The sequence below is a fragment of the Gorilla gorilla genome, chromosome 21 (assembly GCF_029281585.2).
Source record: "Gorilla gorilla gorilla isolate KB3781 chromosome 21, NHGRI_mGorGor1-v2.1_pri, whole genome shotgun sequence".
NCBI lineage: Eukaryota > Metazoa > Chordata > Mammalia > Primates > Hominidae > Gorilla > Gorilla gorilla.
This window is the reverse complement of record NC_073245.2, coordinates 30,256,434-30,281,871: the sequence shown is the minus strand read 5'-3', so window position 1 is coordinate 30,281,871 and position 25,438 is coordinate 30,256,434. Positions and strand designations below refer to the sequence as shown.

Below are 25,438 nucleotides of genomic sequence, written 5' to 3'. Positions count from 1 at the left end.
CCTGCTTCTCAGTGAGATGGACCGGCCCCTTCCCTCCTTCCCTCCCTGAGGGCTTCTACTAACCTCCTAAGCTGAAAACTCTGAAGGTGCAGGCTGGAAGGTGGGGTGTCACCCACCTGGAAAGGAAAGTGCTCTCTCTATACACATTGCCAGAAGTTGTGTGTCATGGGGAAAGACTCACCACTGCTGTTGCCAGAATCTTCAGAGGTTAATGGCAGCATAGACCTTGGGCTGGGCAGGGAACCAGCAGTGCCACTGACCTAGAGCCACAGTGTTCTCCTCTGTAAACTGGGGATACTTCCCTTTACAGAGCTGTCCTGATGAGGTGACAGAATGTCCTGGGGCATGGCAAGCTCTCCGTAAAGAGAAGCGTTCTCCATTCAAATCTTTGACCTCCACCAACAGGCAGGGTTTAATTTTCCACTCCTTGAATATGGGCTGATCCTGGCAACTTGCCTCTAGCAAATAGAATGTGGTGGGAGGAATGCTGCTTGATCTCAGAGGCCAGGTCATCCAGGGTGACACAGCTGACACTGCCTCTCTCTCCGCTCTACCCTCAGACCCAAACCACCATGTTGTGAGGAAGCCAGTCCCATGAAGGGGCCACTTCTAAGTGTTCTGGTGAAAATCTCCACTAAAGTTGATTCAGGATCGACAGCCAGACATGTGAGTGACTATGCTTTTGAGACAATTCCAGCCCACCCACTGCTGACTTCAGCCACATAAGCGACCTCAAGTGAGAACTTCCCAGCTGAGTCTGGCCAAAGCCAGAAGAGATAAGGATAATAAAATAATAATAAAAAACCAGGAGAGATAAGAATAATAAACGGTTGTTGTTGCTTTATGCCACTGAGTCTGGGGTGGGTTGTTACCCAGCAAGAGGTAATCTGAACACACAGAAAACAAAATCCAACATCTGGTACTACAAATTCACTGCCCGCAATCTTCCAGACCCCCAAATCCCTTGGAGATGTCCTCTGTCCCTGGCTGGTGAGTGAGGTTTGCAGGGACCCACTTACAGAGCACTGGAGTCTGAAAGGCTTGGTGGGTGTGGTGAAGGAGGCGCTGTAGATGGGGTCTGGGTGCAGGCCGTCATTCCACTGGGCCAGAATCGCATCCCGGTACATAGTGACTCCCGCGGCTCCTAGCGCGTCCGCCACGGCGCTCTCCACCGAGTAGTTGTTGATGCAGGTGATGGTGGAGGCGGGCGGGGGCTGCACGAGGTGGATGCGGCTGCCGCTCACGCCAAGGTTTAAGAGCGTCTCCACGGTGGTGTAAGTATCAATTGTATTCCCATAGACAATGATATTCCCTAGGAAAGAAGGGAAAACGCTAAGATATACAGTTCAGAAAACCAAAAAACCTTAGTCAAATGCTAATAATGCCGAATTGCTCCGTATAACCCTCTCATTTTTCAGCTGCAGGAAGCCAGCGGTGTTACCTAGCAACGGCGACCAAGATCATTTAGTAAAGAATCAGCACAAAACATCCCACAAAGTAGTCAAGTACTTTTAATGCAGAAGTAGGACATTCATTTATGTTCCTCTAATTTGAAGTTGAAATTAGGCTGAAAGAAACTGTCTAGAAAAAAACCTTTTATCTTGCTTTTGTTCCCAATTTGCTATACTTATTAAGGAAACCAAATTACTAATGTTGGCAATGTATACTAGTTCTTCCTTACAGACAAAAAGGCAATGGTAAAAAATATTCATGCTCATGATGTTACTGATATTTTAATATTTAAATGTTGAACTGGATTGATTTCAAGGAAGTTTTCCCTTTTTTGAGAATTAAAGGCCAGAACATTCTGCTTTTCACCAGATAATTTTACAAAGATTCAACCCTGATTTTTAGAATATAATGTGTCAAGACCTAGCTAGAGGGACTGAAAGACAGTATTTTTGTTAGCAAAAATAAAATCACAAAATAATCTTGACAGATTTCCCTTGTGTAAGAGCATTTTGATGATAGTCTACACTATTTACATTTCTCAAAAAGACTACAGAAGCAATTACATATGCTATTCTACTATTTTAGCAGTTTTAAGATCAATGACACTATTAAATTAATGAAATGTAGTATATGCTATTTCTGACATTGAATTGGCATTTTCAAATTTTCACAAAGAAATAAACTGCTGTAGACTCATTTTCCAGGTAAGATATACCAATTTTACCACAAAATGTACACTTCGTTGAATGTCTCTCTGTTTTTCTCCTGTTCACGAAATAATACGAAAAGGAATTTTACAAGCCAAAATAAATGGCAAGTGTATTAATTCAATTTGGTTGAGGGAATCATGCCCAAATTGTTTTCAATCCAAAGTTGAAAGGAAGTGTGATGGCTTGTCTTGTTTGCTTAGGAAAAATAAACTACAGTAACTTTCAGATGGCTTCTTGGAAGCTAACAGCATCTAGAAAGTTCTCCCATACTCCCTGCTCTTCATCTATGGAAAGCCAAGAAGGCGCTGAAGTGAGGGAGTGGGGTCTCTCCATTCCTGCCCTCGCTAGGACGCTAGGACAGTTCTATGGCTATGACCCCCACTCTGTTCAGATGCTCCAATGCAACATTCCTTGGTGAGCTGCATTTTCCTTGGCTGAAAGAGGCAACATTTTGCTTAAATTATTGAGGCTCCCAGCTGCTGCGAAACATGGATCTTGGCTGTCTGGCACAACAAAGAATCAGCCTGCAAGGAAAGGCAAAACTTGAACCGAAAACTATAAAAGGTTTTAGGTCTTCTGTCCTTTTGAAATAGGCAAGCCAAAACAATATTCATTTTCAGTTGAACGAATGTAAGTGTGTTTAGGTCTCACACAGCTAAGGATTTTGTGTTTTCTGGTCTCTTGCATGATGGCTGTTAGCAGCTCTACTGTGAGCTGGGCTTATTCTTCACAGGCTCATGGAAAACTGGGCCTGTGGTGCTGCTGGGGTTTGGAGAGGTGTCTGATCCAGCAAGGGTGGTCCACGGACTGCAGGCAGCTGGAGAGGATGATACTTTTCAATTCCAAAGGTAATACATTTTGTAAAATCTCTGATTTCAAAACTACAGGTTTATTTCTAGATAATGTGACTTCTAAACAGTTTTGGCTACCTTTATGTTTAACAAAAAGATGAGACTTCGGTTGTCTTAAGAGTCAGTTATCATCATAGTAATGCTGCATAGCAAACCACGTCAAAACTCAATGTCAAACAAGAAGCACGTTGTGGGTGGTCTACACACCTCTGGGTGGACTGATGTCAGCTGATCTGGCTCTAGGTTGTGGCTGGGTTTGTTTGCACCATGTGTGTTTCATCCTGCTTGGATTGACAGCTACCTGAGGCATTTGCTAGCTATGGTGAAATGCAGGTGCACAGAAAGGCAAGCACAAGGGCCCAGGCACATGTCAAGCCTCCGCCCACATCATATCCACTAACATCCCATTGGCCAAAGCAAGTGTCATGGTCATGCCCATGAGCACGGGAGTGAGGACGTCCACTCTGCCCACACAGGAGGGAGAGAAGGATGAATATTTACTGACCAGCAGTGCAAACCAGCATGGTCATATGGGAGATGACTGCCTGCGTGATTTCATCTCAAACTTTTCATTTAAACAGGCTTTCTATGACTAGTTATAGTTCTTTCATTTCCCATAAAATACAGTAGAATGCCGTGATAATATAATGTTATATTAAATAAATAAGAACATGTTACAGGTCAAATCACATCCTTCCACAAATATAACAAAACATGATAAAAACTAGTTATTAATATGTAAGATGGCCTACTATTCTTGACCAGGTCCACCTCTTGCCTTTTTTTTAATTTTCATTTTTATTTTTTGAGACAGAGTCTCGCCTGTTGCCCAGGCTGGAGTGCAGTGGCGCGATCTCAGCTCAGTGAGACCTCCACTTTTCAGGTTCAAGCCACTCTCCCACCTCAGCCTCCTGAGTAACTGGAATTACAGGCCCGCGCCACTATGCCAGGCTAATTTTTGTATTTTTAGTAGAGACGAAGTTTTGACATGTTCACCAAGCTGGTCTTGAACTCTTGACCTCAAGTGATCGCCCCACCTTGGCTTCCCAAAGTGCTGGGATTACAGACGCGAGCCTCTGCGTCTGGCCCAATTTCTTGCCTTTAAATGTCTCCATTCTGTGGGAGATTATTCTTTTCATAATCTTTGTGCAGTTGTGAGTTCTTTCTGCAGCACTGCTCACATTTACTTTGTAAAGGATTTTTAGATCCAGTTCATGTTTATCTCTGGACTCCTCTATGCCAGGCACAAAGTTAGGTACTTTTATACATAATCCCTCATATTGTTATCATTATTGATAACAATAGCATTTAGAACTGTGAACAATAACATGGGCTTCACTCAAATGCCCATATATAATGTTGTCATACAGCAAAATATAAGCATGGTGATAACTCTTAGAATAACCAAAGTCTTATATTTTGGGGCCCCCTCCAGAAAAAAGCCTAGTAGACAAAGACTTTGATTATTCATTTTGGGACGAATCAAACTGGTTTAAAAATATGATTACTTACATTTATCAGAGTAATTTACTAATATGGATGAGCTGGAACCAGTGCTTCTGAAGAGCCCATGTCAAGGCCTCAGGCTGCCCATAGCTATATCTGGGCCCCACAGACTGTCCAGCCTCCAGGCAGGTGAGGCCCCAGCAGGCCTGTGGGTGGTCTCCACCTTTCCTTCCCAGCACTCACCATGGCCTACGCAGCCAGGCTACAGCCAGGCTTCGCAGCGAGATGACTTGTTTGGACTGTAAGGCCCATGTTTGCCCTTCCCATCATGTTATCCCTGGAGCCTAGCACAGTGCCTGGCCTATACTGGATGTGACTGTAATTATCACCATAGTACTATTTCCTGACCAGATACGTGGATATATGTCAGAGATTTATTAGACTGCTGATCCTAAGACTTTCTTCCTGCTAGCTGGATCATACTTTTGGATCCTGTAAATATTTAGCACAAAGTGACTCACTGTAGCCAGATTTTCCCAGCACATATTTCTGCTTGGTATTCACTACTAAGTTGGCACTATAAGAACTATCCAGTCACAGAATGGGCTATACACCTGAGATTTGTAAGATAGAAATATGTTCCCCTTAACAATGTTAGATCTGGTTATTAGGTTTCCAGTGTAGGCTCATAAAATCCCACATAGTCCCTAATGTAACCAAAATTGTGTGTGCCTACAACAAATGATAGATATAAAATAATACTCCTGTCATATTGGTGGCATTTAAGCTCAGGGAAACAAGAAATTACGTCTTTAATGTGCTATTTAAAGAAAGACAGGGCTGAATGTAGTGGCTCATGCCTGTAATCCAAGCACTTTGGGAGGCCAAGACAGGAGGACTGCTTGAGGCCAGGAGTTCGAGGCCAGCCTGGGAAACACATCATAGCCCTGTCTCTACAAAAAAAAAAAAAAAAAAATTTAAGCATGGCACGCACCTCTAGTCCTAGTTACTCAGGAGGCTGATATAACTTCTGGGAATTTGTAGAAGTTTGAGAGATTTCCACCCCTGGTTTTCTTTTAGATGTAAACGTGACGTTGGATGACCAGGCTTTCTTATATTTTATATGGAAGTAGCAGTTGGGTAACTCATTTTGCAACGGGTAAGTCAATTTTGGGCTGAATCAAGAAGGAGATATGGGGAAGGAAGGACATGGAGAGAGAAAGAAAGGGGGGCAGAGACACAGTCAAACAGTAGGTGCCTCAGAGAAACAGATCTTCCTGAATCCCTGGGTAAGAGTTGGAAGGAAGAAAGTGTTTAAAAGTATGTGAGAGAAAGCAGCTGCTGGGTGGGACGAACCGAGGGCAAGTGAATAATGACCGGAGCTGGGGGACACTCTGTTGGCTGTGCCTGAGGGAGGTGTTGGGGCTGACAGTTATGTATCCCAGTATGTGCAGGGGGTGTCTGGGCCTCCACTGGCACAGAACAGCGTGATAGCTGTATAGACAGGTGAGATAGCCCCAGTTATGGGGGGCCTATGACATATGTTCTTTGATAGCATGCTTTTATTTTATTTTTTAATTAATTAATTTATTTATTTCAAGACAGAGTCTCACTCTGTAGCCCAGGCTGGAGTGCAGTGGCACCATCTCGGCTCACTGCAACTTCTGCCTCCTGGCATGCTTCAGCCTCCTGAGTAGCTGGAACTACAGGCACCCACCACCACACCTGGCTAATTTTTATATTTTTAATAGAGATGGGGTTTCACCATGTTGGCCAGGCTGGTAGTGAACTCTGGGCCTCAAGTGATCTGCCTATCTTGGCCTCCCAAAGTGCTAAGATTATAGGCATGAGCCACCACACTGGCCTACAGCATGCTTTTAATAAGCCGGAAAACTTCAGTTAATTAAATATGAATTTATTTATTTAAATTTTAATTTTCTGGATATATAGTATGTCCATATTAGAGATGAATTTAATTCATGTATACCTACCATTGTGTACTTTATAACTCATGGAACCTTCCTTCACATTACCGGAATATCACATACACTGTTTTTGAAGTTTCTAGACACATATAAAAGAAGTAGAGTGGAAAAACTGATGATTTCCCCTGGATATCAGTTTTATGCTAAAAGATTTAGTCACTGTTTCCTTCCCAGATCAGCTTACCTAACAGTGAGAAATGACCAGCTTTTGCTCTCGATTTAACAGGTGACAGAGGTAAAGGATGGGCTGCCCCACTTTCAAATGGCAAATAACAAATGATAAGAACACTCCGGGTGGATTCCCCATAAAGGATAAGGGAATATAACCATGGCAGTTTTCATGGAAGACCAATCTTTGCTGCTCCTTTTAGCGAATAAATCGTGCATTACTCTGATTGGAGATCTGAGATGGGCAGTAGGGTGCAGGCAGAGCACCCGTAAAAAGGCGACTGTGTGGAAGCTCCGAAAATTAAAGCTGGCAAGCAAGAAGGAGCCCGAAGTCATTCTCGCACTGCTAACCAGTGGCAGCCTTTGAAACAGAATGTGCAAGGGTGCTTCCTAGAGGAAGGAGGGTGCCAGCATCAACAGCCCAACAGGGGAGAGAGAGACGGAAGGTGATGATGCAGTCAATATCTGAGTGAGCTGTCAATTCCCCACTTCAGACTGAAGGGAACTAGCACTTGCCAATTAAAATGTTGGTAGAAATGTAGAGATGATCTTTTTGCTTTTTGTTTTTGTTTTGTTTTAAGATGGGGTCTTGCTGTCACTCAGGCTGGAGTGTAGTGCACAACCATAGCTCACTGCAGTCTCGAACTCCTGGGCTCGAGCAATCCTCCTGCCTCAGCCTCTTGAGTAGTTGGGACTACAGCCACGTGCCACTGTGCCTGGCTAGTTTTAAAAAAAAAATTTTGTAGAGATGGGGTCTTGCTATGTTGACCAGGCTGCTTCCAAAATCCTGGCTTCAAGTGATCCTCTCACCTTGGCCTCTCAAGGTGTAAATGAACAAATCAGCAACTTTGACAGTGACCATGCACATAAGGCGATCACATTTTAAAGTTTCAACTTGGGGCTGGGTGTGGTGGCTCACACCTCTAATCCCAGCAATTTGAAAGGTAGAAGCTGGCAGATCACTTGAGGTCAGGAGTTTGAAACCAGCCTGACCAAAATGGTGAAACCCCATCTCTACTAAAAACACACAAAAATTAGTTGGGCATAGTGGATCATGCCTGTAGTCCCAGCTACTCGGGAGGCTGAGGTAGGAGGATCATTTGAACCCAGGGCACGGAGGTTGCAGTGAGCCACAATTGTGCCACTGGGGGGTGACAGAGACAGACTCTGTCTTTAAAAAAAAAAAAAAAAAAAGAATAATACACCAAGATGCAGGAAGTTCTTCAATTTATGTTAATCAAGGGGGAAAAATGCCAGTTTCATAATCCTGGTTCCTAAAGGCAGTATGTAACAGTTTCAGGAGTTAGAAAACAAGTAATTAAAGGTAAAATGACTTCGTAGGAAAGGAAAACTAAGTTGATTTCCCTATTAAGTTCAAGAAGTAAAATAAAGTGCTAATTCTTTTAGTCATAGATGTACCCTAAAAGTAATGGGACAACTTTTAAAGAAATTATTTTTAGTAGATGCTAAAAAGTCATTTTCTTCTTTTGAACTGAGTGCTTGACTTTAAAACATCTGGAAATTGTGCTCTGCTGCCATTTCATGGTCATGCTAAATGCTATAAAGATAAAGCTTCTCCAATGAGAGAATCAGGACTTGGAGGGAAAGATTTGCTGGTCTGGTGGTCTGGCCATGAAGTTAGATCTCAAGAGTATAAGAAATAAATTCAGGATTTATGCACACAATATTAACATGAAGTTTTCTTCACAGTTATTATATTTTTAAGGCCAGAAAAACAAGAATTATATGTTACATTTTATTGTTTATATAATTTAAATTATGTCTATGCATATTTACCTATTCTTTTGTATTTTAATGAATAATTATGTTTCCTTTTTCTGCTTCAAAAGAGACATACAGTGGTTACATATGACTCATTCATCCTCACAACAGGCCCGTGAAACAGGGTTTATCATTTTATCCAGAAAACAAGGTACAGAGAGGTTAAATCTTGAGCTCAAGGTCACATGGCAAGCAGGTGGGTCACCAGGACTCAAACCCTGTGAGTCTATTTCAAAATCAGGTCTCACAGCACTGCAGTACACTTGCAGATGGATATGTAACACGTTACTAAAATATACTCCAACTGGCATTTTATATGGGTAAATATCTTCAGCAAATAACTAGATAATGAAACATTTTTAAGTAGCGATCACCGATTATTAATAAATTGTGAAATAAACACTCATTAAAAAACAGGCCAGGCGTGGTGGCTCATGCCTGTAATCCCAGCACTTCGGGAGGCCAAGGCGGGAAGATCACTTGAGGTTAGGAGTTTGAGTCCAGCCTGGCCAACATGGTGAAACCCCATCTCTACTAAAAATACAAAAATTAGCCGGGTATGGTGGTGCATGCCTGTCACCTGAGCTTCTAAGGAGGCTGAGGCAGGAGAATCACTTGAGCCTGAGAGGCAGAGGTTGCAGTGAGCCTAGATTGCACCACTGCACTCCAGCCTGGATGGCAGAGCAAGATTCTGTCTATATATATGTGTGTGTGTGTGTATATATATATATATATATATATATATATATATACACATATACATATATGTGTATGTTACATTTTATAGTTTATATATTTTAAATTATGTCTATGCATATTGACCTATTCTTTTGTATTTTAATGAAATATATATGTATATATACACATACGTGTATATATATGTGTGTGTATATATATATATAGCCCACGAATAGAACCAGACAACGCGCTTTTTACTTTTTAGAAGTCAAAGCATAAGATTTCTATGCCCAAAATGTGACCTGTCCCGTTCTGCTCTGCTGAATAAAAAGGGAAGAATATATTAGATATAACATAACAAAGGCTTTGTTCGATGATGCATGCAGTGGAATTTTAATGTTATACTTTTCCTACAAACATGCTTTTAATAAGGCAGTAAACTGTATTTAGCTAAAGATGAAAATAATTGATCCATTTTGAGCCATTAAGGCAGTTTATTTTTTTTTACTTTACTTTCATCCTACTTTTCATTTTCATGGAAAGTACAGAGGTAATAGCAGATGAATTTCAATTAGTTTCAATTAGTGCCATAAATTGTTATAATGTATCGGGTTGCTGGGTTCTATCAGAAACCCCCCCAGCAGAACACTCCAGGTTTTGTTTGCAGTTGAAAGCAGCATTTGAGCCTGTGATGTCAGCTCTTCTCCATGGCACTAGAGCAGTTCTAATAGTTTAGGGTAATTTACTTCTATAAATTCATCCAACTCTAGAGCCCGGAAAACCATGTCCTCTGGATGGACTAATTCCATCACAGAACCACTGTGTTCTCCTTCGGAAGCAGAAGATGTGAAATACAACAGTGACTGTGGGAAGGAGCTACTCTCTGGGGTGGTATCTGTGTGCGTCTGCAATGGGTAGAAGTTCAAAGGAGAGCCGACTTCCTCCTGGGAATATCTCTTGTTCTTGATGACCAATATCCACTGTTCTAGAACAATCCATCCACCATTCTCCCCTCACATCCCTGGGCTTCAGTAACATCAGCATTGGTGTTTGTCAGGATTCAGGGTGTGGTTCCCGGAGGGACATGTCACCCAACCACAGCCAGTGGGACACGATGAAACTATTTTTCACTGTCCTTAGCTCCCTTGCCCCAACTCACATGCTAAAGTATTTAAAAAAGGGGAAATTAGCACTGAGGGAGTAAAAATAAACTATGATGAAAACTGTCCACATTCCTCCTGGTGTTATTAGGGTGACATGAAGAAAAAGCAAGGACTGAAATGTCCAGGACGGTCACGGATCGCTCCATGCGACCTTTCAAACGTGCATAAGCACAGCCCTGCTCCTTGCTTTCCATCATGTGCCAGACTTCGAGCTTCTGGCTTCAAATGCCAATGAGACAGGCAGGTGGGAGGGAGTCCCTAGAAAAACTCCAACCAGCCTGCACATTGGGGTGGAGCCTCCGGAAATGCATGCCATCTGCAGTGGGGAGGAGCCTGGCCCCTCCTCTTCCTGTGTGGAACCTGGGAATCAAGTAGCCGGCTGGCCTTGCGGAGGATCCTGCTTCCCCCTCCTCCACCCCATTTTTTTCCTTTCACCCAGTAAAACCCTGTTTTACTCACCCTTCAAACCGTCTGCGAGGCTACATTTTCGTGGCCACGGGACGGACAAGGACCCCATCTTTAGCTGAACTACGGAAAAGCCCTGCAACACCACCATCTCATAGCTGACTTGGAAATAAGCTAGCAGTGGCTGTGTCAGCAAGACCACCACATGCAGCAAGGGTGGCCACTTCCAGCTAGCTCCTGCATCCACAGCTGCCTCGCCTCTATTGGCTACTGCCATCCATGGTAAGCCATTCTCCCGTGGTCACCTTCTCTCTGCTGGCATGGGTACTACAGATGGAAAGGCCATTTTCCCAAAGTGCTATGTGTGTACAGCGGCACCCGCCTGGTCAGCTCCCATCCCTGAAAGGTAACCAGTTAAACTTGGACGTGGCTGGGTGCTTGCGGCCCGCCAGTGTCTGTCCCTGCCCATGCCTCTGGCTTCATCTCCTGCTGCTGCCCTTCACAGACTCTGCCCAGCCCATGTTGTTGGCCCAGTGTCTTTTGGACACAATCCAAACTCCCCCAGCCTCTCTCTCTTCTTATCCTGTCCCTCTTCAAGACTGAGCTCAAATCCTCCTTTCTCGGGGAGGCCTTCTCCAAACTTCACAGCCTCCAGGGCTCTCCTGAAGGCCACAGTGCCTCTATAGCTGACTGGCACCTGGTGTACACGGATCCCTGTCTTTAAATAGAGACTGATATCCTCAACTTCATCAGGGCCCTGGTGGCAGGGGCTGAGACTTCTACTCTAGGGTACCTTTAATTCCATCACACATAGAAGTAAGAGCAATGCTAATGGCAGCCTCTATGAAACTCTTTCTATGTATGAGAGACTGTCCTGAGTATGGCATGTAATCTCATTTATCTCTTTTCACCCTCTCAGCAACCCATGTGAGGTAGGTATTATCTAGAATCTGAGATACAAAGCAGTTAAGTAACTTACCCAGGGAAACGGCAGACCCAAGATTTGAACCCAAGTCACGTGACTCCAGAACCTGAGCTAGACTGACTTTATAAATGTCTGTTATTCGTGAGGAGGAGCTTAACTCACCCTGTGTAGCCAGCATGTTATTACTCTCATTACTAAGGATGAATTTTTAAAGAATAGCTTCAATTTCATTCAAGGGTTCTCTTGTCTTCATCTCAATTGACCATCTATTTCCAGGTAGGCCGAATACAAAAAGTTTTGATAAAACTCACCATGTGGGAGGTAAGGAAAAGAGTTACATCCTGAACTGTCTTCACTTACATTCAGTAAAACATTTATTTTGCATTTACTATGTGCCAGGCACTATGCTGGATACAAGTGACACTGAGATAGAGTAGAGCTGAAATTATCAAAGAAATGGCTTGGAGCTTCAGCCAAGTATGGTACTGTAGATGTCTCAGAAGCAATGCTGCAACAGCTATATTCTTTTCAAAATGCAGTTCTGGAAAGATCACTAGGCTTTCCACAGTATGAAAAGGGATTTGAAAGCTCAGCAATGAAACTCAAGTATCATATACCCAAAGTCTCAGTTAAGAAATAGAGGTCACAAGGTGACTGAAGTGATGTGGCATGAATTTGTATTTCTATATGGAATGCCCTCCCAGCTAAATGTATTTCAGCCTGCCAGAGAAGCCAATGGTGTATTTAGGAGGCTCTACCTCGAGGCCTCCTCTCACGCTGGATCCTGCTCTTTGCTGCATTTCCTGGGGGCCTCTGTGGGTATAATTCTGTCTGTGGTTGTTGGTTCTTGGCTCAGGTGGGGACGGGCTTTCTGTCCTAGGCCTCCTCTGCTCTGAGATTTGGACTGTGATCCAGTGATGCTGCAAGAATAATAACAGCAAGAATAAGGTCTGAATGGGACTAAAGTTATGTCTGAGTATGACCTGGATTACAGAAAAGATACAAAGAGGAGAAAGTTTTTTTAAGGCAAGATGTTAACATTTTTTCTTAACTTTTTTTACTTGAGAATTTACTTGAAAAGGGCCTCTACACAGAGTTAAATGAACTTGGCCAGGTCAGGTTTCCCTGAAGGCTCCCAGAGCTTGGTCCTAGCATTTCAGTGTTAAGAGCACCTACCTGAGAGGTGCCCGGGGGAGTCATTAAGCACCAGACCTGGAGAAAATCACCTACATGTAAGACAGGAAACTAATTTCCACATACTTCTTATCCTGGCTATTTGGTGGACAAAAGCAGGCACTCCAAATGGCTTTATGCACTGGCTGCTGGGAGTCAGTCTTAAATCTTGAAAAAGCATTTCCCTTTAAGGGGGCACCACAGCATCACCATCCCTGACAACTGGGCAAGTCAGCGGAATAACACTGATGCTCTTCCTCCATCTGAGAACCAAGAGGACAATACAAAGGCACATGAAAGAGACTATAGCGCTTCTTGCTTTGGGGTTTCTAAATTCTCTGCTTTCAATATTCCACCTTAAGACCTTGCAGTGCCACTTTCGAAGGCTCTTTTCTTGGTCAAATGCTCCCTAGCCCGAACAACCAAAACACACAAAGGTTCAAAGTTAAAGCACAGCACTGCAGGCTGACAGGATTGGGTGCAGTCTTAAAGATGAACTGTGCATTTTGTCTTGAACCACTGGCTTTTCTGCTTTTGGGGAACTTATAGTACATTTGGAGGTCTGGACTTCATGAAATGGTAATGATTAATCAAAAATGTTATGGCTAAAAGCTGGTTACTACAAACTACAGCTCATGTCTGGTTTCATAAATAAATTTTATCAGAACACAACCCTGCCCATTCATTTACATATTGTCTATAGTTGCTTGCTCACTAAATGGGCAGAGTTGAAGAGTTGCAACAGAGATCATATGGCCTGCAAAGTCTAAAAGAAAAAAAATTTTTAAGATAAGGTCTTGCTCTGTCACCCAGGCTGGAGTGCAGTGGCATAATCATGCCTCTCTGCAGCCTTGAACTCCCAAGCTCAATTGATCCTCCCACCTCAGCCTCCCGAGTAGCTGGGACTACAGGTGTACACCACCATGCCCAGCTAATTTTTGTATTTTTTGTAGAGGTGGGGTTTTCCCGTTTCCCAGGCTGGTCTCAAACTCCTGGGCTCAAGTGATCCTCTCACCTTGGCCCCCCAAAGTGCTGGGATTACAGGCATGAGCTACCATGCTCAACCAAGTCTAAAATATTTACTATCTGGTATTTTACAGTAAAAATTCACCAACCCATGGATTAGAGAATTTTCCCTGATAAGAAAATACTCTGAGTCTACATAGATCATGGGGTGATTTCTACAGAATGACTAAAAGGCTAAAATAGGTTTAAACATACATAGATGCAAAACTGAAAATAATTCCAAGCTCGGATGAAAGTATGAAATACTTTATGACATTTAAAAAATCTGGGTTGCCAGTATAATCTATCTATATATCCCACCTCTACCCAAAGGTTCCAGACTTAGTTGGTTTTATGGGTGATTTCTGTCCAACCCTTAAGTTACTTTGCATTTCAGATCCCCAAAGAATATGGGGAGCTTCCAGAAATGCTTTGTGAGACTAGCATACCCTTGATTCCAAAAACCTGACAAGCAATGCATAAAACAGAGAACTACAGGTCAATCTCATTTATGAATTTAGAGGCAAATAGCCTATAAATAGTATCAGCAAATTGAATCCAGCAACATACTGAATGCCATTTGATACTCATTTTAAAATGTTGAATGTAGTAAATTAGTAACTTCTTAATGCAGTAAATGTTATAACTTGGCAAAAGTTAATACCTAAATGGTCCACCAAAAATCAGAATAAATTATATTTAATTTTAATGTATTAACAAATATAATTAGATTATATTTATATACATGTATTAAATAAATTAGCATGTTTAATTTTACACAGTGATGCTCACTTTCTGGGCACTTAGTGGTTTTACATCCCTGGACTGAACTCTAAACCACAGGTGGCTGTGGAACTCAACCAGGTCACTAACCATCTTCTCATTTTTAGGCAAAAGAAAGGGGCTGCTCTAAGTTATCTCCAAACCTTGACTCCTAGGTTTCAATTAAAGACACAAAGGTAGCCAGGCTCTCTTCTGGTTGTTTCACTAGCTGAATGATTTCAATGAAATTCAAGCAATAGAAAGATGCTTGAGAATACACTTTTGAGTGGCAGAGGCATTTGCACAAATGTTTCCCTTATTCATTTCGATTTAAAAAGTGGCATGCAACTCGAGTCTGTGTATTTGTGGGAAGAACTGTTCAGGCAACACCAAGAAAGAGAACAATGGGTTGTGTGAAAAGAAGAAAAGCCCTTCCAATACAGGCCTTTTCTTCCTAGGTCTTTTCAGCTTCAGAAAAGAAGACATATTTTCCATATAATTGCTAAACATGTTTGCTTATTAAATTATTCTTTAATTAGTTAATGATTTTAGCCATGCTTTGCTCTTCGGATATTCATTTTGTATAATAAAATAATTATAGATAATTAAACTATCTCAAGCCTTTTTCTTTCCCCCAGCAAACATGCTGGGTATCCAAAAATGACAACAAGTTGTAAATTAATCTGGAAAACAAAGCATGACAGATGAATGATTTGGTTGGAATTAATTAGGCACTAATTATATACTGGAACTAGATGAAGAATGAGACTCATTATAAAAATAAAACGCTATTCTGAAGAGATGCACGGTTACCGACATCCTTACCTTCTGTGGTGATGGAGTTATTCCTTATCCAAGTCAGTGCCTTAAAGCAATCCTCTTCCTCATTGAGAGTGAAATGGTTGCAAGGAACTTTCCCCGTGTACCGCCGCTGACTGCTGTTGGGAACCTCCCTGTTTGTCAGGTGTTGACTAATATCAGCCTCTGTAGGGCATGGGACCTGAAGCATGTTAGAGAAATGCTTATTTCAGTGATAATAGATAAAGTGGTGACAGTGGTTAAAAAAAAAAATAGACATAGCAATGTTCAGTATGTCTTTTTCTGTTCCCAGATACAATCAATCAGATTTTAATTGAAGTAAGAAAAAAAAAACAGGTGGAAAGAGCACCTAGAAACAATTCTCAGAGGGAGTTGCTCTAGTTATGTAATGCTGTGTAACAAATTGTTTCAAAACTCAGTGGTAAAAATCAACCATTAGGCTCCCAGCTTATGCAAGACAGTAATTCAGACAGGGCAAGGTGGGGAATGACTTGTCTCTGTTCCACAATGTCTGGGGCCTCAGCTAGGAAGACTCAAAGGCTAGGGGTGACTCAGGGGCTGGGGGCTGAAATCATCTGAAGATAATTAAACTATCTCAATCCTTTTCCTTTCCCCTGGAAAATATGCTGGGTATTCAAATGTGACAACAAATTGTCATGATTTGCCTTGCAGTTGATGTTGGCTAAGGGCTGGATCTGAGCTGGGGTTGTTGGCCAGAACACCTACATGTGGCCTCTCCATGTAGCTTGGGCTTCCTCATAACGTGGTGGCTGGGTTCCAAGGGAAAGTGTTCTGAGAAAGAGAGAGCCAATAGAGAGAGGTCCATATTCTTTTCCAACCTAGTCTTGGAAGTTGAGCAGTGCCTCTTCCACCATATTCGATTCATGCAGATAGCCATAAAGGCCTGCCCAGGACCAGGGGAGGGAACCTAGACTCCACCTCTTCATGTAGGAGGGGCAAGGCTCTGGAAGAGGACATGGAAATGAATTGGATGTGGTGGCCATTTTTGGCAAAAATAATCTGCCACAGAAATTGTATCTGGGGTTGAAATTTAAGGGTATAGAGGGGCTAGGCAGAAAAGAAAAGGAAAGAAACAGATTATTATTTACTTTTGAAAAGTATAGGATTATTCCTTGTCTTGTCAGAGAAATATTCTCCTTCTCTTTATTCCCCTCCATCTTTCTCTCATTTTTGATGCAGATGTGTGTGGGAACAGAAACTTTCCTCTACTGTAAGGAAAGTAACAGTAAAAACACAATAGAGGATGATAGCTGATACTCGTCTTCTTTGTCAAGGATACTGTGGCAAACTGGAGGGTTTGTGCTTGGGCCAGAGATTTCAGCCATGACTGAGTTCCATCTAGTTGCTGCCAGTGTAGAGTATGGATCCAGTATGGCCAGATCTGACTTCCCAAGAAATGCCAGGCCCTTGGGTTTTCATGTAGACTCCTGATTTTTTATTATATTGGTTGAAATTAAAATCAGACAAAGAAGTGTCATTGCAAAAACCAAATAAAACAGCATAGTGACCTGAGGTTCCCCAAATGGGCCACCACTTGGTCCCTCTGATTTTTAATTGGCTGCCAGGTGGCAGTTATGAGGAGAAAAAGGGGGCAAGCAGAGGGGCAGCCTAGAGGGAGCCTGAGGCCTTTGGTGGAAGACCGATACCCACTGGCTTGCTGCACTCAGGGTCTAAGACCTCAGGGCTGTGAGGCAAGAGTACTCCTAGAGTTATGACAGGCAATAAGTTTACTTGCAGTCAAGAGGGATGTTGGGGCAGAGGAAGTTCTTTCTCCTTTGACAAGCAGGCAAATGCTGGCTGGTGCTTAAACTCATGGGGCTTGACTAAACTCCAGCTGACAGGAAACTTTTGGTTATACACTTCCTCAATAGAAATTGTAAAGCCTTAGTACATTGCCGTGATGTATTTAATGCAATTTCAAACTAGATTAAATTAAAATGAACCAGCAAAACAGAACCAATGTTTAAAGCTGGATATTCTCTCTCCATTAAGAGGCTGCAGTGAAATTATATTTAGCAAAAGGGAACAACTAAATAAATAATGGTCATTTACTGTAACCAAAATTGCAGAGGTAAAGTTTTCTTATTAGTAATATAGCTCGTTTAGTAATACCCCACTAAAATGTTGATAGCATTATATTCATAGTTATTATAAAGCAGCCCACTGAAGGCATTGGCGAAAAGTTTGACGTGCACAATACTGAATACTGTGCTTCGGGCTTTTGAAACCTCACTGGAACTACAAGGAGCATTGTAGCATAAAAGAAAATAAAATCTGGGTAACATTACATCAGTTTAATAAGTCATGATTTAACAAGTGAAAAAGCCTTGGCGGAAAGTGGCAGTGCTAAAGAACAAATTGAGAGCTACTTCATTTATAAAAGTTTCAATGAGTTATCATTTCAAGTAGTGGTGTTTAGGCAAAAATAAAAAGGAAGAGGAGAAAAAAGAGTAAGGTCCAGATTGAAAATTAGCTCACTACAATCTTGAAATGTAATTGCATTCTGATAATCCACATAATTCTTGTGAGCACTTAAATGTGTAGAGTTGTTTTGCATACTTCTCTACTATAAAGAATAAGAGCAATTAAAGAAAAACTAATGGGATTATGGCATTTTCACAAAGTAGGCAAAACTGAAGCTAGAATTATAAATTCCAAAGCCAAATAAATTTGTCTGCACAGAGTTTAGGAGACATCAATTAATTAGAAAACGATCTATGGAAAAAGAAGCTTGCTTTGTGATCAGTTCATTATTTACTGTGTTCTTTCATTGAATGGAAGCTTTTAGCAGAAAAAGAATTTGTATGGAGACATTGAGAAGAAGCCAGTACAAGAAATTTCCTTCTTCCATGTGTGCTTATGGGGACACAGAGCTATCCAGCCTGAAAAGTAAAAAGAAGCTTCCTTTCTGAATGGTTCATCACATACTGTTTTCTTTCATTGAATAGCAGATTTAAACACTAAGAGGAGTTTGTAGGCAGACATTTAGAAGAAGCTAGCAGAAGTTTCTTACACCCATACACTCCTGTTGGTCAAGAGAGGTCACCAGCCCTGAAAAGGTAAAAGAGGCAAGGGAGAGAACAGTCTTTAATATAAGGGCTTGGTTATATTTAATGAAGTGCCATGAGGACTGGTTATCCAAACTGAGGGTTCTCTGCCACTAACTGAAGTGCCACTAACTTTTGAGTGGAGAGCAGCAGATAACTTTTCAACCACACTGATTTGCCATAGCACAGTGCCACCATCACTCAGCAATAACTCACGGTGGCTAGGACTGCTGGCTGCCTAACCCAATATTCTGTCTTCCTTCCTTTCTTAGTAACAGACTCTTGGGAAATATGCTCAGCTGAAAAACTGCATTTCCCAACTCAAGACCTAAGAGGTGGTCAGGAGATACAAGCAGGAGTCCTTGGATGAGGTAATGAGAAAAGTCATCATGCTCTAGTCCTTCCTCTTTCTTGCCTCTTGCAAATGGAATGACTGGAACATAGCAGCCATCTTGAGATGCTGAGAATGGAAACCACACATTAAAAATAGAAAGAGGGCCAGGCATGGTGACTCACACCTGTAGTCCCAGCACTTTGGGAGGCTGAGGCAGGCGGATCCCTTGAGCCTAGAAGTTTGAGACCAGCCTGGGAAACATGGGAGATCTCATCTCTACTACAAATACAAAAAGAAAAAAAAAAAAATTAGCTGGGTTTGGTGGCATGTATCTGTATAGTCCCAGCTACTCGGGAGGCTGAAGTAGGAGAATCACCTGAGCCGGGGAGGTCAAGGTTGCAGTGAGCTGTGATTGCACCACTGCACTCCAGCCTGGGTGACAGGAGTCAGAACTTGTCAAAAAAAAAAAAAAAAAAAAAAGATGGAAGGGCCTGGGTTCCTGTTGACATCAGGGAGCCACCTTACCGGGCCTGGGTTGCTTTTCTCCAGATATTTTTATTTTTAATGAGAGAAGGAAATAAACTTTTTCTTTTTGAACTGTTTATTTGACTGTAGCTGTAAATACTAAGCTCTAGAATCTCTGTGGTAATAACTTTTAAAAGCCATCAAGTATAAGCCCTGCACCATGTCAATGAGAGATAAAGGGAAGCAACAAGAAAGGGAAAGGAGAGGGAAAGAGAACAAAACAGAGACAGTGCTTGATCCAGGGCCAGACCACCTGAGTTTGGACCCTAGTCTATCACCTCTCTACTAACTGACCCTGGGCAAACTACCTAAGCTTCACAGCACCCTCGGTTCTCTAACCTACAACATGGGGATGCAAATGGCAGCGACCTCAGGGTATGGTGAGAGTTCCATCTGTTACCATGTGTCTGTCTCGCGGTAAACATTCAATGGCAGTCAGGTGCTCTCCCGCTTTGAGGCTGCCTGGGAGCAGGCTCCTGTCTCCTAGGGTTGACTGTTTTCTTTGGAGTAGACTTTCACTCTATCGGAAAGCTGTTCCTCGGGATGAATAAACACTGCATTCCCATCACTTTTGGGGCCTGTCTAGATCTGTTTCCCAGAGCCATCATGTGCAAGACTAATTTCGCTCTCCATATGAAAAGTCTTCAAGTATTTGAAGACTGCCTGGCCATCCTGCACACCCTGAATCTTCACTCCTCTGGCTGCGCATCTGGAGTGACGGAGCCCCTCCCTCGCTGTGCTTCAGCTTGTTCCTTCCCTTCTTCAATGGGACTCCAAGGAACGAAGGTCATATTGCAAGTGCACTTCTGTTTTTGTGGCCATCCTCTGATACAACCATGTTCGGCAGGTAAAAAGTTCATGACCTCTATATTCTCATCATGGATTTTACCCTTGGTCAGGATTCATGCTTTTCTTTCTCCAATTCACTTTCTTGGGCACTAATATTATTGCTGTTTCTAACAGCTGTGTGAAATTTGCCTGACAGTCTTTTGCTGGTGCACTTTGAACCATCTTCTTATTTTTAAGCTTTTGTTGCCCTTTGATTGGGTATTTCTCTTATATTTTGAATTAAGTGTAAAAACAGAGTCTTGGTTCTTATAACAGGGTGGTTTGAAGCCCTAACCCTAATCCACCCATGACATTCAATGAATTTTTCTCCTTATGTCATTCTGGTTTACACCTTCACTTTTAACCATTGTGTCTGTTTTCCTTTGTTTTCTCCCTTTTATCTTCTGCAGTGTTGGGAAGGTGAATTCCTTCATGCCGTTTCAAAGGATTCTTTAATCTTATTTCTTCTAAATGTAGGAGTCAACACTGAAATAGTACTCTTGGGTTTCTCCCCTTAAAACAATGCATATTCCTCCCTTGCCACCTCCCTCCCAATTTTCAACAACTTCTTGGTCTTTATTAGATTAATTTAGCTTAAGAGTCATTTTCTATTTTGCATTTATTCTCAGATTTACAACAATTATTTAGATTACATTTTTAAATTGTTTGTGGTGCTTGCCACCTGTCCTTTTATACTACTATGAAATTCTATATTTTCTTTCTTTTTCTTTTTTTTTGTTTTTTTGTTTTTTTTGTTTTGTTTTGTTTTGTTTTTTTTGAGACAGTCTTGCTCTGTTGCCCAGGCTGGAGTGCAGTGGCACAATCTCGGCTCACTGCAACCTCTGCCTCCTGGTTCAAGTGATTCTTTTCGCTCAGCCCTCCAAGTAGCTGGGATTACAAGACCCCGCCACCACACCTGGCTAATTTTTGTATTTTTATTAGAGATGGGGTTTCACCATGCTGGTCAGGCTGGTCTCGAACTCCTGACCTCAAGTGATCCACCGCCTTGGCCTCCCAAAATGCTGGGATTACAGATGTGAGCCACTGCGCCTGGCTGAAGTTCTAAATTTTCTTTTCTATCTCAATTATTTTGAGTGCACATTAAGCAAAGAACACGGAAGATAATTTTTTCTGAGGCCTTGTATATAAAAGAATGGCTACCTGCTATTTTCAAATATGAGAGATTTAGGTGGGCATATAGTTACTGAATCACCACTTTTTGTCAAAATTCTGTGGGATTAGTTTCATTTTCTTTTGCTATTTAATGCTGGAGATAAAAATTTTGATATCTGTTTTATTTTTGTTCTTTTTTAGGGAGAAAGGTTGTAATCTGTTATTTTTCTTTTGAAGTTTGTTCGATTTTTTCCTGCCATTCTATGAGAAACTATTTATCATCCTCAATGCAATCTGATCACCCAGCCCCTGAAATGGCAGCTGAAGCATCGGAAGAGCAGAGGCTAAGCTAAGAAGGCCACAGGGTTAGACCAAAAGGGAGATGGGTGACTAAGAAAGAATTGAAATTCTGTCAGAACATAACTGAGAAAATTTTTCTTTGATTTTGCCTAGAATGTGGTCAGCTGGACAATATGTTTTTCGGGTAAAAATGTTTTCTTCTAGAATATCTTCAATTATTGTCCCTTGAGTCTCTTCTTCAGGAAAACCAATTATTTCTATGCTGCCTCCATGCCTATCAGACCCTGTTTTCTCCTGAACCAAGCATATCCCTTTGTCCTCTGCTTCTGCCCTCCAGGGGTGCTTTGTCTTCAGCATCACTAACTGTTTAGCAGCAGTTCTGTCTCTGATGGAGATTTCATTTTAATTCTTTCTTATTCACCCATCTCCTTTTTTATCTGTGGCCTTCTCAGCTTTGCCTCTGCTCTTTCAAAGGCTTCAGCTCCCATTTCAGAGGCCAGGTGATCAAATTGTATAGAGGATGATAAATAGTTGCCTGCAATGTGTGTGTGTGTGTGTGTGTGTGTCCTAAATTTTTCAACATTTTCAAAACTATGTTCTTCCTCTGATTTTTCCAAATATTGTATTGTTCTCTTTCTCTTACTGTGTTATCTTTTTATTCTAGTTGTCCTTTGCTGTTCAGCAAACTCACACTAAAACTTAGTAGCTTAAATAACTACTTTCTTAACTTTCCATGATTTTGTTGGTCAGAAATTTGGGTAGCATTTGGATGAGCAATTCTTTTATTCTGTGTGCTGTGGACAGGAGTCACTTGGCAACTTTCAGCTGGTGGATGGGCTGATCTGGAGGATCTGAGATTGTTTCACTCACATGCCCAGTGCCTTGCAAGGCTGGCTGAAGGGCTGGGATCAGTGGGGCTGGGAGGCAGAGAGCTCACCTACAGCGTCTCCAGCGTGGCAACCCCAGGGCATCAGAACTTCTCACGTGGCACCTCAGGACTCCAGGAGCGACTGCTGCCACAATCCAGGAGGCACTGTATGGCCTCTGTGACTTGGCCTCAGAAGTCACACCATGTCACAACCTTTGCACTTTGTTGGCCGAGGCAGTCACAAGGCTGCCCAGATTCAAGGAGAGGAGACATAGACCCTACCTCTTAGATGAAAGAGGCATCAAAGAATTTGCAGCCATTTTTAAAACAGCCAGTTTTCTTTGACTGCATGCTTTTATTTTCCCCTGTAATCATTCTCAAAGTGAGATCTCTATATAGTAGGTGCTGTCAAATGACACGGGGGAGTGTCTTTCTCAGGTCTCTTACTGGGAGGTACAGCACTGGTGTAGATGGGTCTTTCCTCCCTGCTGTGTGTAGAAGGCTGTCACCTGGGCTGCACCATTCTGGATGCCACACTATTACTGACCCAGTCTAAGACATGATTAACCCCTTTGGAGACAATGTAACATTGCCGACCCACATCAAGCTCACTGTATACTACAGTCCCAGCTCTTCTTCTTGCTTGCTTGGAAGTACCTGCCCTACCTGTCAGCTGCTAGTGACCCCCCACCCATGAACAGTCCATACCACAGTCTTCTCATGCTCAACACCAAGCTCATTTGATTTCAGTTGGTACATTTTTGTTCTTCCTCTTTATGAGGTTCCTCAAATCCAGGCCTGGGGCAGGCATCTCTCTGCTGCTCCATGACCGTCCATGAGTCATGGAGAGTGGCCCTGTGATCTCAGAGGGGTTTTCAAAACCAGAGTGTGTTTGCCAACAAAAATGATCAACATTGATTGGAGGGCTGGAGAAGGAGTTATAGAGTCTGGAAAGTGAGCCAGCTAAATCTTCATCTTCGAAAATGGAGAGGTTGTAGATAATGTCTGAAGTTGACAGAGCAAGGAAGGACATTCTATAAACATATTGCTGTATTTGGAGTTATGCAGGTAGCCACTGAAAAACTAAGAACAGAAATGCTTCAAACTGGTTGCCTCTGGAAAGAGAGCTGGGAGGAAGAGTGGGCTGGGAGAGACCAGCTCTCCTCATGCTCAGCCATGCAGTGCAATGTAGTATTTTACCTTGTGCATGGATTTTGTAATAAGAAATAGTGATGTGCATTTGGATGTTAAAAACATTATACAACAATTTAGAGTGAGGCATGCCATTTAAAAGGCCTGATTAGAGGTTGCGGTTTGTCATTACATTTTATAAAGGGTTGTCTTCTTGCTTTGGGTTTAAGCTCTGTTTTCATTATTTTAATTTGTTTTTTAGAAAATCACAAAATTGGGACCAAACCAGGAGAGAGTTGAAGACAATGGGGTAAGGGGGAGAAAAGCTCCCCAGTGAATTCAGCTGCCCTTTCTGTATCACTCTATGTACTTTGATTTTATGTCCTTCTGGAAAAATTAAATTGGAACTCCCTTTATCACTTCTTCATTTCATTTTTTTCCGTCGTAAAAAGGGCAAGAGCTTAATGTGCCACAGACTAAAGCTGCAGGGGCAGCTGGGCACACATGGGCAGATGCCCGAGGCTCTGGGCAGCTGGCTGGGTCTTCCACTCAGTTTCCAAAGTACGCAGTCGTGGCAGCAGCTGGAACCTGGCAGGCAGGTGACAGGGAGACAAGCTAAGGGGGTGCATGGTATTTCTGTCTGGTTTAATGTTTTAACAAGTAAGAGGAATACTTAAATATCAAAACAAAGTATCCCTGCAGTAAATATTTATCCTTTAACCATAAAAATATCCTTTTATACCCTTTGAGAATTGAGAGGAGAGGAGAGGAGATGAGGGGAGGGGAGGGGAGAAGAATGGAGAGGAGGGGAGGGGATAGAAGAGGGGAGGGGAGGGGAGTGGAGGGGAGGAAAGGGGAGAGGAGGGAAGGAGAGAGGAATGGAGAGGAGAGGAGGGGAGGGGAGGGGAGGGGAGGAGAGGAGAGAGATTCTTCAGAGGTTGATCCAAGCTACTGAAAGGGTTGTTCATTCACCGGCAGCACTGGCCTCACCCGGGAGCTTGTTAGAAATGTAACATCTTCCTGTTCCCCTAAGTAGCCTGACAATCTGTGGAAATGTGAACTCAGGCAAATCGAGAGGTTCAAATCTTCGTGTTCATTGAAGAACACCTGTGAAACTGCTCAGGCCGTCAGAGTATGCATATATCAAGAGCCACCCAGTATCTGAAAGATGTCACTTGACAGAGACAGTGTGTACCATTCTGAGGTTACAAAGGTGGAGTTGGTAGGCGCGTCCAGGCCAAACAGTGGGACTGGACACAGGTCAGTGGCCCAGAAAGAGTGCTGAATGTTTGCTGCACATGCTTAAAAATGCAGAGTCATGCTGAACGTAAGGGTTTACATGTAGATTCTCTGGTCATTGAGCATAGCCAGGTGAACAAAGTACCCAAGATGTGTGGCCAGACTCACAGAGCTCAGGGTCAGGTTAACCCATGTGTGAGCTCTGCCTGCCACAGTGAGATGAGCCTTATTGAAAAGGAACAAATTGTTCCTAAACCAGAAGAGGCTGCGCAGAAGAAAAAGATAGCCCAGAAGAAACTGAAGAAATGGAAACTTAACGGCACAGGAATAGACTCATCAAACAATAAATGGAATTAAAAGTACAGGAAGGAAGGAAAGAAAGAATGAAGGAAGGACAGAAAGAAGGAAGGAAGAAATGCCGGAAGGAAGGAAGGAAGGAAAAAAGAAGGAAGGAAGGAAAGGAAAGAAAAGAAAAGAAAAGAAAATGTAGCATCTCAGGCTCCCCATCCCATGGCCTCCTGCTCCTAATCTGCATTTTAACAAGAAGCACAGGGGATTCATGTGCACAGCAGTTTGAGAGGTGCTATTCTAAGGTGTAGATGAGGAATTCTTAGTCAAGAAAGTGCAGGCTTGTGGTTCTCAGCTTTAGCTTAGAAGCATGTGGGGCACTTAAAAAATACTGATGACTGGGTCCCACCCTAGAATAAT

At 42.4% G+C, this 25,438-nt stretch overlaps 1 protein-coding gene and 2 long non-coding RNA genes across 18 annotated transcripts in view; 2 read left to right on the top strand and 1 right to left on the bottom strand.

Annotated features, from left to right (window-relative positions):
- Positions 1-25,438, bottom strand: part of CFAP61 (cilia and flagella associated protein 61) — a 306,901-nt gene that overhangs the window by 81,295 nt on the left and 200,168 nt on the right. For 12 of the 16 annotated variants that reach the window (XM_063702312.1, XM_063702315.1, XM_019017258.4 and 9 more), the window contains 2 exons: positions 15,331-15,505; positions 1,020-1,312 (listed from right to left, as the gene is read on the bottom strand). In XM_063702312.1, the coding sequence (XP_063558382.1) occupies positions 1,020-1,312; positions 15,331-15,505 (468 nt within the window). Of the gene's footprint in view, positions 1-1,019; positions 1,313-11,923; positions 12,486-12,825; positions 13,002-15,330; positions 15,506-25,438 lie in introns of those variants that run through there. The other 4 variants (XR_010132305.1, XR_010132306.1, XM_063702322.1 and 1 more) reach the window with 4 other exon arrangements.
- Positions 2,902-7,080, top strand: LOC109024379 (uncharacterized). Its single transcript, XR_002003881.3, has 3 exons — positions 2,902-3,010; positions 5,540-5,618; positions 6,846-7,080. It is a non-coding gene; the product is annotated as an uncharacterized lncRNA (long non-coding RNA).
- On the top strand, positions 10,579-23,907 carry LOC129529200 (uncharacterized). Its single transcript, XR_008674662.2, has 4 exons — positions 10,579-10,922; positions 18,665-18,763; positions 19,838-20,098; positions 22,297-23,907. It is a non-coding gene; the product is annotated as an uncharacterized lncRNA (long non-coding RNA).